This window comes from Podarcis muralis, chromosome 13 (genome assembly GCF_964188315.1).
Source record: "Podarcis muralis chromosome 13, rPodMur119.hap1.1, whole genome shotgun sequence".
NCBI classification, from domain to species: Eukaryota; Metazoa; Chordata; class Lepidosauria; order Squamata; family Lacertidae; genus Podarcis; species Podarcis muralis.
Genome location: NC_135667.1, coordinates 39,949,985 through 39,965,317, shown reverse-complemented (window position 1 = coordinate 39,965,317; position 15,333 = coordinate 39,949,985). Strand labels below are relative to the sequence as shown.

The 15,333-nt window shown below is 43.4% G+C and overlaps 1 protein-coding gene across 6 annotated transcripts in view; it reads left to right on the top strand.

The window, feature by feature from the left end:
• Positions 1-15,333, top strand: part of TLK2 (tousled like kinase 2) — a 38,219-nt gene extending 22,886 nt beyond the window's left edge. For all 6 annotated transcript variants that reach the window (XM_028705024.2, XM_028705025.2, XM_028705026.2 and 3 more), the window contains 11 exons: positions 164-316; positions 1,794-1,860; positions 2,662-2,759; positions 4,536-4,617; positions 5,193-5,284; positions 5,878-5,967; positions 6,835-7,004; positions 8,370-8,508; positions 8,967-9,078; positions 10,243-10,350; positions 12,075-15,333. In XM_028705024.2, coding sequence (XP_028560857.1) covers positions 164-316; positions 1,794-1,860; positions 2,662-2,759; positions 4,536-4,617; positions 5,193-5,284; positions 5,878-5,967; positions 6,835-7,004; positions 8,370-8,508; positions 8,967-9,078; positions 10,243-10,350; positions 12,075-12,248 — 1,285 coding nt within the window. In that variant the 3' untranslated portion in view covers positions 12,249-15,333. The remainder of the gene's footprint in view (positions 1-163; positions 317-1,793; positions 1,861-2,661; positions 2,760-4,535; positions 4,618-5,192; positions 5,285-5,877; positions 5,968-6,834; positions 7,005-8,369; positions 8,509-8,966; positions 9,079-10,242; positions 10,351-12,074) is intronic.

The window sequence follows — 15,333 nt, the reverse complement described above, 5'->3', positions numbered from 1 at the left end:
TTGTATGTTTTCTGTAGCATAGAATATGGTATGTTGTAGCAAATATGACCAGAAACCAACGCTTCTAATATGCTTGCCCAGGAATGCAGAAGATGAGCCACTTCTCTGTGTCATGTATTATATTTTGTTCTCTAATTTGTGTGCATGTCCTGCTTTTGTTTAGGCAACAAGAGAGGATAAATTCCCAAAGGGAAGAGATAGAAAGGCAACGGAAAATGTTAGCAAAGCGGAAGCCACCTGCCATGGGGCAGGCCCCTCCAGCAACCAATGAGCAGAAGCAGCGTAAAAACAAGACAAATGGAGCAGAAAATGAAACGTAAGTGCTGCAGAAAAAAATTCAGGTTGCTTTCTATGAGTCGGTTGAAATGCAGAGAATAGCTTATGGCTGAAGTTCTCAGGTTTTCCACAGTAGATCTCCCCAAAACATACAAAATTATTGGAGCCTTTTTTCTGCAGTCCACCTGTTGTTTTAAAACAATTAGTAGTTGGTTTGAAAGTGTTGCTGTTAATATTTGGCTTTGCCTCAGCCACAAACTTGCTTCTATTGGAAAAGGTACTTCTGTTTGTGCAAGTACACACACCGAATTCCACATCATGCAAAGTAAGTACAGTGGTACCTCTAGTTGCGTTCCGCTCTTGTTAAAGACTTTCAGCTTACGAACATGGCATGTTCGCCACGTGCACGTGCGCAGAAGCGATCTTCGCGCATGTGCAGAAGCGTTTGATTGTGCCACGCAAATGCCCAGAAGAGGCACTCTAGTTGTGGACTTTTCGGGGTGTGAACGGCACCTTGCAACAGATTAAGTCCACAACTGGAGGTACCACTGTACAGTACTACCCTTTCTCATAAAGTGATGGACGAAAACTGGCAAGACAGATATTGTACTCTGCCTAGTAAAGGCTCAGTTTAATGACACTCAGGACCACGTCCTTACAATCTGCCCGTGTCCCTCTGCTCAGCACCTTTCCTGCAGAGAGAGATGCAAAAGTTCTTTGAAAAACATAGTGATTAGCCTGGAGGAGGAAGTGGAAAAACCAAGTGCTTTTGTCGAGGAGGGAGCACTTCTGAAGTGAAGCAGATGAAGGAGGCTTAGAATAACAGAGAGTCAGGCAGCTTCTTAGAAGGGCTACATTGTGGGTCTTCCTTAAAAGAGCAACATCTGCTAGGTGGGGGGTGTTTCTCTGTAGATGGGTGAGGGAAATAAATCGAAGACGGAGGATCTGTGTGAATGAGAAGAAGGGGGTGGAGAGATAGATAAGATGTCTGGGGTGGTGTTAGCACCCTGTGCTGGCATTTGGCCTCTTACACATTAACCCCAAAGGAATGCATCCCTGGGCAATGGGTGAGGGAGGTTCCTCACCTGTGCCCTAGTAAGTGTGGAGCCTTAGTTGGGGCAGTCCCTTAATGCTTGGAAGGGCAGAGTGATGGATGCCAAGCACAAGAGGAGAGGGACTTAGTTCAGTGATCGAGCATAAGATTTTTAAGTGAAACACACACCATCAATCCTTGGCACCTCTGATGTTGTTTTTTAAGACATTCACAGCAGAGCTGGGAAACACACTTGCCTTGATTGCTTTGAGTGCTGGTAGTCATACTAGATAATATTGGGCTGTGTTTGAACCAGTGGCCTGACTGCTGTATTCAGTAGGGATAGGAAACCCCAGTAAAGTGTTACAAAAATGAAAAGGTAAAAACAGGAATGGGTCCCAGGCCTGTCGTCTTCTTTTTTGTCACCTGCCTTTATTTGTTCTTCAGAGTAATCTTTTGGACCACTTATTTTGTGCACGTGCAGGTTAACGTTAGCAGAATATCATGAACAGGAGGAAATCTTCAAACTCCGGCTAGGACATCTTAAAAAGGTAAAATATTGTATTGCAAAATGACTTCAGAGAGGCAGTGGTTTCAGCTGCCATCTTGTGTTTTGTGTCTGTATGACTCTTCAGCATTAATCCCAAAGCACTCTAACACCCCTTGAAGTGTCCGAAATACTAGCTCTTATAAACAACATTCCCGCGTGTGCACATTGCAGGAGAAGATTGGGAGCGATGGGCAAGTTCTTTTCAGGGGAAGCTTGTTTTCTTTTTACTGATCGTCTCATTTTTCTTTATCAACTTCTTGATCAACACACTGTTGGAAAAGCACTGATTTGAACGGGTTGATTCCCACAGCAATGAAATAAGAAATAGAACTGTCCGTGGCATTTGTTCCTTTCCAGTGCCTCAGTTCTTAGCCCAGTAGCTGTGAAATAGACTAGAGCTTTTCCACACTGCTCAGACAATCCTATTCTAGTAGCGCTGTATTCTGTCCACAAAGGACTGATCTCCTGAGTCATTTTGCCCTGATTGTGCTGAGCATGTCACTATCATCTAGTCCAGAGAAGTAAAAGTCTAGGCCTGAGGATTGTTTCACAAGAAAAGCATGTTTATTGAGATGGAAGGTGTACTTACTATAACTCTGGTTCACATTGAATCATCTCAGCAGGGGGCGACAGGGAGTCATGTACATTTTCTGAACACCATTAGAATCTGTAAAAATGCTTAACTTTTCCCCTGCCTGTAACTGCTTTGTTGTTCAAGACAAACACGTTCCTTTCGTCAGGTATACAGAGTTTAAATTTAACTTTTGGTATAGCTGTTAAAGTGATGTTTTTCTTTGTGTAGGAAGAAGCAGAGATCCAGGCAGAACTGGAGCGGTTAGAGAGGGTTAGAAATCTACATATCAGGGAATTGAAAAGGATACATAATGAAGATAATTCACAGTGAGTATTGGGCATGAGAGAGCTACCCAAAGTGACAAGGCACCAAATAGCTACAATATGTCTTTTTTGCTTAAGTGTGTGTAGCGGACTTGCCACTTAATACCAACAATTAATAATGCAGCGGATTAATACTTTGGTTCATGAACAAGGAGCATGTCTCCTCTGTTACTCTCTTAACCACCCCACACCTGAGATCTTAATAGTACAGTGGTACCTCGGGTTACAGACGCTTCAGATTACAGACGCTTCAGGTTACAGACTCCGCTAACCCTGAAATAGTACCCCGGGTTAAGAACTTTGCTTCAGGATGAGAACAGAAATTGCGCAGCTGCGGCACAGCAGCAGCGGAAGGCCCCATTAGCTAAAGTGGTGCTTCAGGTTCAGAACAGTTTCAGGTTAAGAGCAGACCTCCAGAACGAATTAAGTTCTTAACCCGAGGTACCACTGTATAACAGACCCAAGGGATCACCTCATCCCTTGTTAATGGTTCAGGATTCTTCAGTACCTAGAAGAACTCTCCCCTCCTGGCTATACTGAGATCCAGGTAGCCTGTATTCCCACAAGATCTACCTCTCCCGGTTCGGTCACAGCCCTCCCAGAACACTCCTGTCTGTATACCTTTCCCAGACCCCCAACCCAGTCTCCACATCCAAGCTGCGAGGCTCTGTCCTCTTGCTATGGATAGTCTCAGTGAACCATTTCTCCTTATTACAGATAGGTAGCCGTGTTGGTCTGCCATAGTCAAAAAAAATTCCTTCCAGTAGCACCTTAAAGACCAACTAAGTTAGTTCTTGGTATGAGCTTTCGTGTGCATGCACACTTCTTCATTTCTCCTTATCTCCCTAACTCACAACTCCAGTCAAACCCTATCTCTTAACCTGAACCTTTGCCCTATCATCTTAAATCCAGACCCATCAAACTCCCTCGGAAACTGCTCCTTTTATTGTCCCCCCCCCCCAAGTGCTGTTCCTCCCCCCTTTGTGGCTAGCTGACTCTGTCGCCGATCAGAGAGAGGCTCCAGCACTCTGGTGTCTGTCACAGAGTGATATGTCTAACAAGCAAAGCACTGAAGAAATTTGGGTGGTTCTGTATTGTACCCTTAGGGTTGTTTCGTTTCAGTTTAATGTCCCCACATGATTCTTTAAATAGCTCATGGTAGTCAACAATTTTAAAGACATCATTTCCTTGTCATCTTTAACTTCTAATGCTGTACGGGCCAACTCAGTGCTAGCTGTTTTAGTATTAATACGGTGTCATAAATGTTTACAGGGGAACATCAGCAAACAAAAAAGGAGCTTGCATTCTAGATTGTGCTTGACCTATCATTAACAAATGCAGTATCTGTTTGAGATTTGTAGTAAGCTCTTCTAGCCCCTTTACATTTTCACCTGCTGCTTGTGGCTGGCTGACCATAGGTGGATCTCCCTGGAGATGTAACGCATATCCTGCCACACTGTCTAGTGCAGTGTTTGATATGATCAAAATACAGGCCTCTGTATTCCCTGCTCTTGTAGGTGCCCTGCTGCCGTAATCTCAAAGCTCCTGATCACTCACCAGTTGTGTGGTAGCTGTAGTTCCTCCAAGCAGCATGTAAATCGAAAAGGTGCATAGCTCTACAATTTGTTGGGTTACAGATTGTGTGAGAACTAGTATACCTGGCTCAATACCGAGAGAAACTCCCTTTTGCCCAGGATAATCACTATTCTGAGTTATTCAGCTGAAGATCGTGATATTACAGGTGCTGCATGAATAAATAAAATAATTTCTCCTCTCCAGATTTAAAGACCACCCAACACTAAATGACAGGTACTTGTTGCTACATCTCCTGGGCAGAGGCGGATTTAGTGAAGTATATAAGGTAAGTTAGATCTCCTTTGGCTAATTGGTTGTCCTAATTTGACTCCTTGATAAAATGACTTTGAAGCCAGTGTCTTAATTATCTGGCATCTCAAGATCTCAGAGCTCTGCCCGAGATCCTCACCATTCAGCATGAATTGATAAAGGGCATGTTCATGTGCTTATCACAACTGGGTGGCTTCCCTTGTTTTTAAATTTGAATCATATTCATCTCACTTTGGAGGTGCCAGGTTTATAAATGCATTCGTATGAACTTGCAAACACTCATGTACGTTCATATATATATATATACATTCATATTGGAGCAATTACATTATAAGCAAGCATACTAAGGGAAATTCACATCCTTAATGACAAAAAGAATATGATTAGGGAACAGCATTATGCATGAAGCAATTTGCCTACTAAAATACTATGGGGGTGTCTCAAAGAAAATGTTCAACATCCACACAAAATCGTTTAAAATTAATTTGGAATTGCTGACTTTTCCCCTCAATTGAAGGAAGTGAAATTTGTTTAGGGTCAAGGTGTCGGCTCTGATAGTATTCTGAATCAACTCTCTCCTTCATCTTCCAGGCATTTGATTTAACGGAACAGAGATATGTAGCAGTAAAAATCCATCAGTTAAATAAAAACTGGAGGGATGAGAAGAAAGAGAACTACCACAAGTAAGTAACTCTGGATGTTGAACTGCGGGGGGGGGGGGGTGTTTAAAAAAAAAAAAAGCATAACTTCTAAAATGAAAATGTGGTTAGTAAAAGAGGTTCATTGCTTCTGTCTGAAAAACAGCTGGTGGTTCTACTCTTGTGAACCAAAAAAACGCCTTAATTTCTGCCTGTGTTAGCACAATAAATGGTTGAAGGAGCAAGACTTGAAGGGAGCTGAAATTGCTTTGGAAAAGGAGAGGGATAAGAGCAGAATGTTTAGGGACTCTGCAGAGAAAAAGACCCTTGAAAAGGAACAGGTTACACTTCAGCATCTCTGTAGGTTCCTCATTGTCCTGGAATCACAACCCTGGTCCAGAGCAGTGAAGTTATATTTTCTTGCCTGAGCTACTGCTAGAAATATAGTGAAATGCAACTGTGCGATAGCATTGGGTTTTGGTGGTCAAAATGTCCATTGCTAGTGATTTTACAAAAATGTTAGGTCTGATTTGTTTGTTTTTTAAAAAAAAAGTTTTGTCATTGTAAACTGCCCCAAGGTTTAGGTAGATAGTTGAGAATAAGAAAATTAAATAAGGCCGCTTTCCTTGTTGTTACAGGCATGCATGTAGAGAATACAGAATCCATAAAGAGCTGGATCATCCTCGTATAGTTAAGCTGTATGACTATTTCTCGCTGGACACTGACTCGTAAGTGCTGCTCTTTTTGCAATTCTGCGGTAAAACTGGCTACTTGAATGGCTGTGCTTGGGAATCTTGGGTCTCCTTATTGCTCAGAGCTCAACGTGAAAGTGGGGCGTGTGTCATGTAAGACATTCTGTGTCAAGCGTTTGGAATACAAAGGGGTCTATAAAAGAGATGAGTTGTGTTGTTCAGGGTACCCCTCACTCCCCAGTATGTATTCCCTTTCAGTGTGGGACGAATTCCCACACAGCAAGGAATTGAACGGGGCAGAGGGCATCCTGTAGCCTTGCCGCCCTGTTAACTGCCACGACTGAATGTGTGTGTAGAGGGAAACAAAGCTGTAACAGGTTTTGTAACTACTACAAAAATTACAAAAACTCTCCCACATTCAAACCACCAGACCCATTAGGAATAACAAATGACACTCTTTCAGTCAAAATAAAGTTAACAATAATGCTGTAATTGCAGATTGGTTTGTGATTTTATTGTGTTAATTTACTTTGCTGTCTAAATTATAAATGCTGCTTTTAATGGATCCAGTTTTGTGATGCCTTGAGGCCTTGGACAGAAGGCCAGGATGTAAATCAGTAATTGAAAAGTTCCTGTTTATCCATAGAACAAGATCTTAAATCTCTGATAAAACCTTTGACCCAATTAAACAAATTGAAGTAAGTTAAGAGTATTTTTCCCCAGGATAACTGACTGGTGTAACCCTATCACAGTGAGACGAAAGTGGTGTTTTGTTACAAGCCAGCCCCTAGTTGCAACTACAAAATTCCTGCAGATAGAAAGGGAGGAGACTTTGCAGCACTGTTATAATATCATGATATATGATATAATATCATAATATATGTTTGACGTCACTTCTTTCAGGTTTTGTACAGTGTTAGAATACTGTGAGGGGAACGATCTGGACTTCTACCTGAAACAGCACAAATTAATGACTGAAAAGGAAGCCCGGTCTATTATCATGCAGATTGTGAACGCATTAAAATATTTAAATGAAATCAAGCCACCCATTATTCACTATGATCTCAAGCCAGGTATGTTGAGAGTGGGTCTGGAACCCAGCACGAGAAAGTGGGGCAGGGCACTCTGTATTCTGCAGATTTCTGTTGTGAGAATTGCCGTGTTCATTGGTTGTGTAATAAGCAAGCTTCCAGTGCCCATAATTGCATGATCTTATCATGTATATGTAACAGGGTAAGGAATGTGAAGCAGAGCACAGGAATAAATGAACAGCTCTCTCGATGGAAGGATGTAGAAAGTGGATGTGTGCTTTTTATTTGTTCATAAATGTTCTAAATTAGGGGGGTGAGCAATGCGGTACCCAAGTTTGCTGATTATGCCAAATAGTTCTGTGTAGTTGAAACAAAAAGGGATTGTGAGAACTTCCAAAAGGATATCTCTGAAATGGGTGAACGGGCACTGGAATGGCAAATGCAATTCAGTGTAGGCAATGTAAGACATTCGTATTGGGGTAAAAAATTCTAACTTCACGTATAAGCTCATGGGGTCTGAACTGGTGGCGACTGACCAGGAATTGGGCGGGTAGCTCAGCAAATGTGTTGACTTGTATGTGACAACTGAGAACGGTGAATTCCGTGCTTGGAATCATTAGGAAAGGGATTGAAAACAAAGCTGTCGGTATCTTAATATCGGTATACAAATCTACACTCCAGTAGCCCTTGGAATATTGTGTACAGTTCTGGCACTTCACCTGAGAATGAATATTGCAGAGCTGGGAAAGGTTCAGAAAAAGACAACCAAAGTGTTTATGGGGTTGGAGCAACTCCTGTGAGGAAAAGTTACAGCAATGGGAAGCTTTTCAGTATAGAAAAAAGGCAGGGGTGGAAATGACATGATAGCAGTGCTTGCATAGTGTAAAGAAAGTGGATAGGAAGAAGTTACATTCTGCATCCACTGTTGGGAGAATTTGCAAGTGGGAGAATTCTGTTGCCCTCGGGAGCTGCTTGGGGTCTTCCCCTAGGCATCTGGTTGGCCACTGCAAACGATGGGCCTTTGGCCTGATCCAACAGGGGCTCTTCCTAAGTTTTTGTGTTCATGTCAGAGCCTTCAACTGCAAAGAGCAATTTTGATTCCTGTGCTCTGCTTGTGTCATGTTGCATTATGGGTAAATGTTTTAAACAGGGGGTGGGAGAAGGCCGATGGATGGGAGATGGTTGCCTTAGGCTTAACAGAGGAACCCTAACCACTCTGTTACTGTTTAGGAGAGTGGGGTTCTGATAAGGTCGCTTTTTGGAGGTGGCCTGTCATCCTGGCTGAAAATAAATAAGTGTATTTGACCTCTTTCTGCATTCTCATTTGGAACAGGCTGCTGCTTCAGCAGCAGCAAAATGTAATGGGCATATTCACCTAGAAAATTGGTTTGTTTTTTTATTCTCCAGGTAACATCCTCTTGGTAAATGGTACTGCATGCGGCGAGATTAAGATCACTGACTTTGGCCTCTCAAAGATCATGGATGATGACAGTTATAATTCAGTCGATGGCATGGAGCTGACATCGCAAGGGGCTGGCACTTACTGGTGAGTTCCCTGGTCTGTTTCTTGCACTGAACTACCCATAATATCGTAGAATGTGAAGAACAGGTTATTCAGCTGAGTGGGCCAAGTCATATTTTTTTTACAGGGGAAAAAGCTGCTGGAAGAGCCCCTGCACCTATGGTGGAGCCCACCTTGAAAAACTGTGTTAAGGTGGACAGCTTTTCCAAGTGCTTGCGTCTCACGCCACCAAGAAATATAATCCATACATCCTTACAACACTAATAATTATAATAAAAACAACAATCTGACTGGGTTGTCCCAGTCACTCTGGGTGGCATTAAGATTCCAACCTTGTAAATGACTGCCGTACTTGGCAATGTGGAGTTCACTCCTTTGGTAACTTCTACTCAGAGGCATGGAAGGTTGATAGTGAGGAAAGATACGGATTTCTGTATAAATGAATATGGCTAGTCTGCAGCTGTTAATTTCTCTGCCCCTAGGTATTTACCACCTGAGTGTTTTGTAGTTGGGAAAGAGCCTCCAAAGATTTCAAATAAAGTTGACGTCTGGTCAGTGGGAGTAATATTCTACCAGTGCCTCTACGGCAGAAAGGTAAGCAAAATAATTTGACTGCTGCTGGATTTACTGAACTATTGAATCATAATTGCAAACTGAGTTTTTTTTGTTGAATTCTGTGGTGTCTTCGGCACAGAGTTCAGGTTCCTGAGACTCACTTAAGCGTTCTGGTTTAATTTTTTTAAGCACATTTGTTGCTGTCATGCCTTGAAGGAATTTTTCAGCGTGTGCAAGGAAACTTCAGTAGAAGCTCCAGTGCTCAGGAAACAGAGCTTTTATAACTTCAATTAAATAATTAAATTTTGTTATGTGAAGGTCTCCAGACAACCATATTATACTAAAAGGTAAAGGTACCCCTGCCCGTACAGGCCAGTCGTGTCCGACTCTGGGGTTGTGCGCCCATCTCACTCAAGAGGCCGGGGGCCAGCGCTGTCCGGAGACACTTCCGGGTCACATGGCCAGCGTGACATCGCTGCTCTGGCGAGCCAGAGCTGCACACGGAAACACCGTTTACCTTCCCGCTAGTAAGCGGTCCCTATTAATCTACTTGCACCAAACAACAAAAAGCACATGAATTATAAACATTATTTTAGTCTATCAAATTCCTGGGGAAAATATGTATTTACCTGGAGCCATAAAAATATCAGGCAGAGCTCACTGAGAAGCACATGCCACAAATGAGGAGCACAACTGAAAATGCCCTCCTTTGTCACCAACCTTCAACCTGGAGATGGGCCAATATTGCCTTGTTCTCCTCCAGTCATTTTACCTTAGCACTGCACCCCCTAAATGCAGCATTGATTTAATTAACATTCTAGGTTCTGCCAACTGATTTGGGATGGGGTGGTTTGGGAAGTGAGAGATCCAATGCTTCTAGGAAAAGGAAAGGGAAGCAAACTGGTAAGGAGCAATGACTGGGATGCATGTTGATTGATCGGAAACTCTATGGGATGAATAAATCTTACTTCCTGACTGAGAACATGTTCAGACTGGAATTCTGCTACCTTTTTAGCAAAAATCCATTACACGTTTTCAGATTTTTGTACACCACAAAGTAAACTAATGTGCTTTTAAAAAAAAAAAAAATTGGCTACATTTCTGTGAAACCTACTGGATCCCTCTTGTTGAAATGTAATAATGACCGTGTTCTAACATATGCATGTTGCCCTCTTCCCCTCTCCTCTCCTCTCCCCTCCCCAGCCTTTTGGCCACAACCAGTCTCAACAAGATATTCTGCAGGAGAACACAATTCTGAAAGCAACAGAGGTGCAGTTTCCTCCAAAGCCAGTGGTAACGCCAGAAGCAAAGGTCAGAGAGTGTTTCTATTTGGTATTGGCAAAGAAGCTTGGGGAAATGTAGTGACGATCTGTACTTGACAGACACATTTTTAGCTTTCACTCGAATGGCAGCATTCAGTAATGGGTACTCTTCCTATCCACTTGCAGAAATGCTTCATATTACTACCAGGAGAGGAAGGCTCCCTGTTTCTCCTGTTTTCACTGAGGTTGCAGGGATGTCCACAGCTTGTGCTGAGGAAATCGTAGAGCTATTTTCAACAGATCTTTACTCCCCATCCCCCTTCCTGTTCATGACCAGGATGATGATAAAATCATACCTTGGATCCCAAACGCCTTGTCAGTCGAATGTTTTGGCTCCCAAACACCGCAAACCCAGAAGTGAGTGTTCCAGTTTGAAAACGTTCTTTGGAACCCGAACGTCTGACGGGGCTTCCGATTGGCTGCAGGAGCTTCCTGCAGCCAGTTGGAAGCCACGCTTTGGTTTCTGAACGTTTTGGAAGTCGAACGGACTTATGAAACAGATTCTGTTCAACTTCTGAGGTATCACTGTATATATTTTCAAAGCTCTAAAAAAGAAAGGCGGTCTAGTCTAATGCTTTCCACCCACCCATCAGTTGTGATTTGGAACATATCATTGCCCTGAAACTTGTTGGCCATTGATCTTCAGCAGAGCCAAAAACTCATTGCAGCTGGTGGCTTATCTTCTGCCTCTATCAAAGCTTCCTTTTAGAAAGGATATGTCTGACAGCTAGTTACGTGGTGGAGAAAATGAAGTCCAACTCTGCCAGGACACCACTGCGTCCTCTGTCTGTATTAGAGCAGAACCTTGGACTTTATGTGAAGTTCACTTCCGCTCTGAACCTGACATCCAGACCCACCTTGGCAATGACTTGTGTTGTCAGTTAGGACAGATCTTTCCCTTTACTAGATGAATTAGACCCTTAGATGGTATTTACACACTGAGTGGTCAACTCCCCCAGTGGTAGTTCTGCCTCCGCTGGTGGATAGGAGTTAACACCCATCACTAGATTTCCTCCTCCATCCAAACAGAAGGAATTGTTCTGGTAAGGTCTGTAGTTTTCTGGTCAATCAGTCATCTCAGCAAGGTTCACCCACTCAGTCCCACTCTAAACCATCTGTCTACAATGTAGCAAGCAGCACCATTCAGAAGCTAAGATTGAAAACTCTTCAGATCTGCTTAAGAGAGAAAAAGGCAACCATGGCTCCTCTCTTCACTTTCACTCCATGGTTCTGTTGTCAACTCACCCAGTTGCCTGATGGGTAAAATTGGAGACCAGCTTAACTGTAGCAGGCTGAGGGAGGGAGCAGAAAGAAAGGGTGGGAGAAGTCCCTGCTACTGCTTTTTATGCCATTCCATCAGACTTGAAGAGCGGTGCCTGGTAAAAGCTTAGCCTGGCAAGATCCTTCCTTGACCATCTAGACCAGCGGTTCTCAACCTGTGGGTCCCCAGATGTTGTTGGACTACAACTCCCATCATCCCTGAGCTCTGGCCTTGCTAGCTAGGGGTGATGGGAGTTGTAGTTCAACAACATCTGGGGATCCACAGGTTGAGAAAGGCTGATCTAATTGCAGGATGCCCAGGAGGGTGTGTTTTACTCACAATTTATTTATCTAATCATTTTTTAAAAAAACCAGCCTGCTTCTGCTTTTGGAAAGGAGCTACCAGTACCAACTTCTCATGCCCATTTTCTCTTCTTTCTGTTTGTCTTCCAGGCATTTATCAGGCGCTGCCTGGCCTACCGGAAGGAAGATCGAATAGATGTTCAGCAGTTAGCATGTGACCCCTACTTGCTCCCTCACATCCGCAAATCTGTATCAACAAGCAGCCCGGCTGCGGCTGCCATTGCCTCAACCTCTGGATCCTCTAATAACAGCTCTTCAAACTGAGCAGGAACAATAGGCCAAAAAGATACATATAACCGGAACTGCAGAAAGAAAACCGAGAGAGAGTCAGAGACGTTTTGAGAAGCAGCCTTCGGGATTGGCAAGGGATCCACAAAACGGCCTCCAGAAACCGGTATCGGGTGCTTTGTTTTCCTCTTGCGCTCTTGTCCCATCCGTAGAGCAAGGCATCATTGATTCTCGGCAAGGTTCTATGGCGACTTAAGTCCAACTTAAGTGGCCAAGGAAGAGGAGATTGATTGGTCTCGTGCTGAGCAACGGCAAAGGCACTAACCGCTCTGGGCAGCAGAGAGAAAAGATGGCTCCATGTACTGTGAACTTCCAAACACCACGGACCCCGGGTGCGGTTCCAAAATGCAGGGTGCACACACACACACACACTGTGTGGAGAATTGCGGACTTGGCAGCAGGGTAAAGAGGCTGGACTTGGTCCACTGTCAATATTTAAAAATATGTTCCTCTTTTTTAAAAAAAACAAGACAAAAAGCAAAATAAAGTTTAGGCTACATCTCATTTGGGGGGAAGGGGGGGAAAAACCCCACAGAGCTCAATGCTGTGAGGTTCCACTGAGGGATCGGCATTGGACTCTTGAGCCCTTTGCAAGGGAGCCAAGTATCCTGCCTGTTGATAGCACCAGCATTAGCATGTCATCCCAAATAATTTCAGTTTTAAAAGAACGACTTTTATTGGGGGGTTTTTGGTTGTAAGGTGAAATAACTAGCAGGTCAATGTGGCAGCCCCCTCTCCCTTTTCTTTAGATTGGCCTCATATTCTGTGAAGGAGGAGTACAATGTAATGCAGAGGGTGCGTTACAACTAGGAACATAGGTTTCTGTCCTCGCTCCAGCCCCCCAGAAAACTGCTTTTTGGCAGGTACTTGACGGTTATCCCCCTTCAGAATAAAACTAAGTTTTTCTAATTTTTTATTTTTATTTTTTAATGTTTTCCTCGTGTGATGTTCAGATCCATTCACTAATGTCTCTTTTGGGTGATGGCATTCTCTTTTAACACACACAAGGATGACAGAACTCTAGACAGATTACCTCCCTTCCCCTTTTTCTCCCTCCCTTTATTTTTATTTTTTTAAAATCTTTCTGTACTGTCTCAGAAACATCAGCTACATTAACACCCCAAAAGGACACTTATCCTGAAGAACAGCTAGATTTTTTAAAAATCTTAAACTTTGTGTTTCCGTTTCTTTATCAGAGTTTTGAGTTTGCTTTTTTTTCTTTCCTTTTTTACATTACTGCTCTTGGTCCTTGACTCTTTTTTTTTTTCCACCTTTTAAGAAAGACATGTAAACCAAAGAAGAATCCAGTTGCTTGAATCTTGTGGCAGAATGCTACTCCTGCACGTGGCCAAAACGTTGTTTGCTGAAAACCTTGAAAGCCGTACTGTATGGTCAGGTACCCTGGCCAGGACTTCGATTCTGCACCCACAAGTGATGATTCTCAACCCTCCCTCCTCAGCTTCCTGCAGATTGGGGTGCAAGTAGAAGTAGCAGGAGCGAGGCGAGGGGGACCAAGCCATATCGAGATTTAGGGGACTTCCGGAAGAGCTGAGCTGGGAAGTGGAGGCTGTATGCGTGTGTGTGTTGGTCTGTTTGTTCATCTCTAGCTACTCCTGCAGATCAGGTGGAAAGGACCTGGGTAGGCGAGTGTAGCTGGGTGTAGCTGTCTTGTGTGTGCCTCACCCTCCTATTTATTCCAACGGCTTAATCACCCGGATAGATGAGGTACCATTTGATCAGGAGGCGAGCCTGCGCCTGTTTAAATGGCATTAAATGCAGTTGTGCAGGGAAGTGAGGAACTGTGATGTGTCGTCATTACAAATGAAGGCCCTGCAAAAAGGCTCTTGAGATAATGCTTTTTTAAATAAAGAAAGGAGGAAAAATATCACCCCAAACAGGTGCCATGAGTCCACCTTCGGGGACAGAAGAGTTTTCCTCACTTGTTCCTGAGAACTGAGGGTGTAGCTTTTTTTAGTTCCTCTGGTGGAACAACTGGTATTTGGACTCCTTCTACTGGGCAGAAAGTAAGAGAACTCTAGGGCCAGGGGGAAAGGCGAGCATACCATTAGGCTATTGATAAGGCTTCTGGTAAAGTTTACACACAGACACACACAAACACCCCACCCCACAATTTGCCTCTGAGCATGAGAATAAAACACACAACCAACTTTTTTGTCTTTTCATCCCCACCCCAACCTCCTTTTCTTGTCCTAGGAGAAAACCAGGTCTTATATTAATTCCATTTAGGGTTTTTCTAGTCCACGGTTACTCGTCGTTTTTTCCACCAAAACGCAGCTTGGGGTTATGTGTGAGCTGGCAAAATGCAGGCGCTGGTGTCTTGGCTGCCACAGCAGAGTACAGCTGCTGTCTGCTTGCGGAGCCCTTGTCTCAGCCCGTTTGGGGTTGGGCTCGTGTTATATTTCTGCAGCTAAATTCAAGACTTGAAGCATGCTGTCCTGGAAAGCGCTCGGTCCTAGCATTTTATCCCCCCGATTGCCGTTCTTGGAACTTAGCCCAAAGCAAGTTTTCACTTCAGGCAGGTTAAAACTTGGATTTACCAGCTTGTGGTGGAGCTAATTATTGATCACTCGTGGAGAGAACCCTATCCCATGTGAGACTTAAAAAGAAGTTTTAAAATTTTGTTTTCTAAAAGCCCAACCTGCCTTTGAGCCATAAATTGTATTTCTTTCCCTCTCTCCACCCACCCACCCCCATTTACATAGTGACTGTCAGCTGTTTCAGTCACTATTGGTTGTGCCTGGGTGGGAAGCCTCCATCTTTTCATGGTGTTCATCACAGAAGCAGGATAGATCTCTCTGGAAGAAAAATGCAGACTGTGACTTTCCCTTTTCTTTTCTCCCCCCCCCCTTTTTTTTTTTTTAAGCTGTTGCTGAAATGGGTTTTATTTCAGGTAACAAAACCTTTTTATTGCCACACTGTTCATTTTACTGAAAGGAAAGAGGAAATGTGTATGGATTTGTAACTTGAAACTAGGCCAGACTGTTTTGGCTTTGCCCAGCAGACAAAAATACGGATATTAAACAAGTTTTAAGAAACTGAA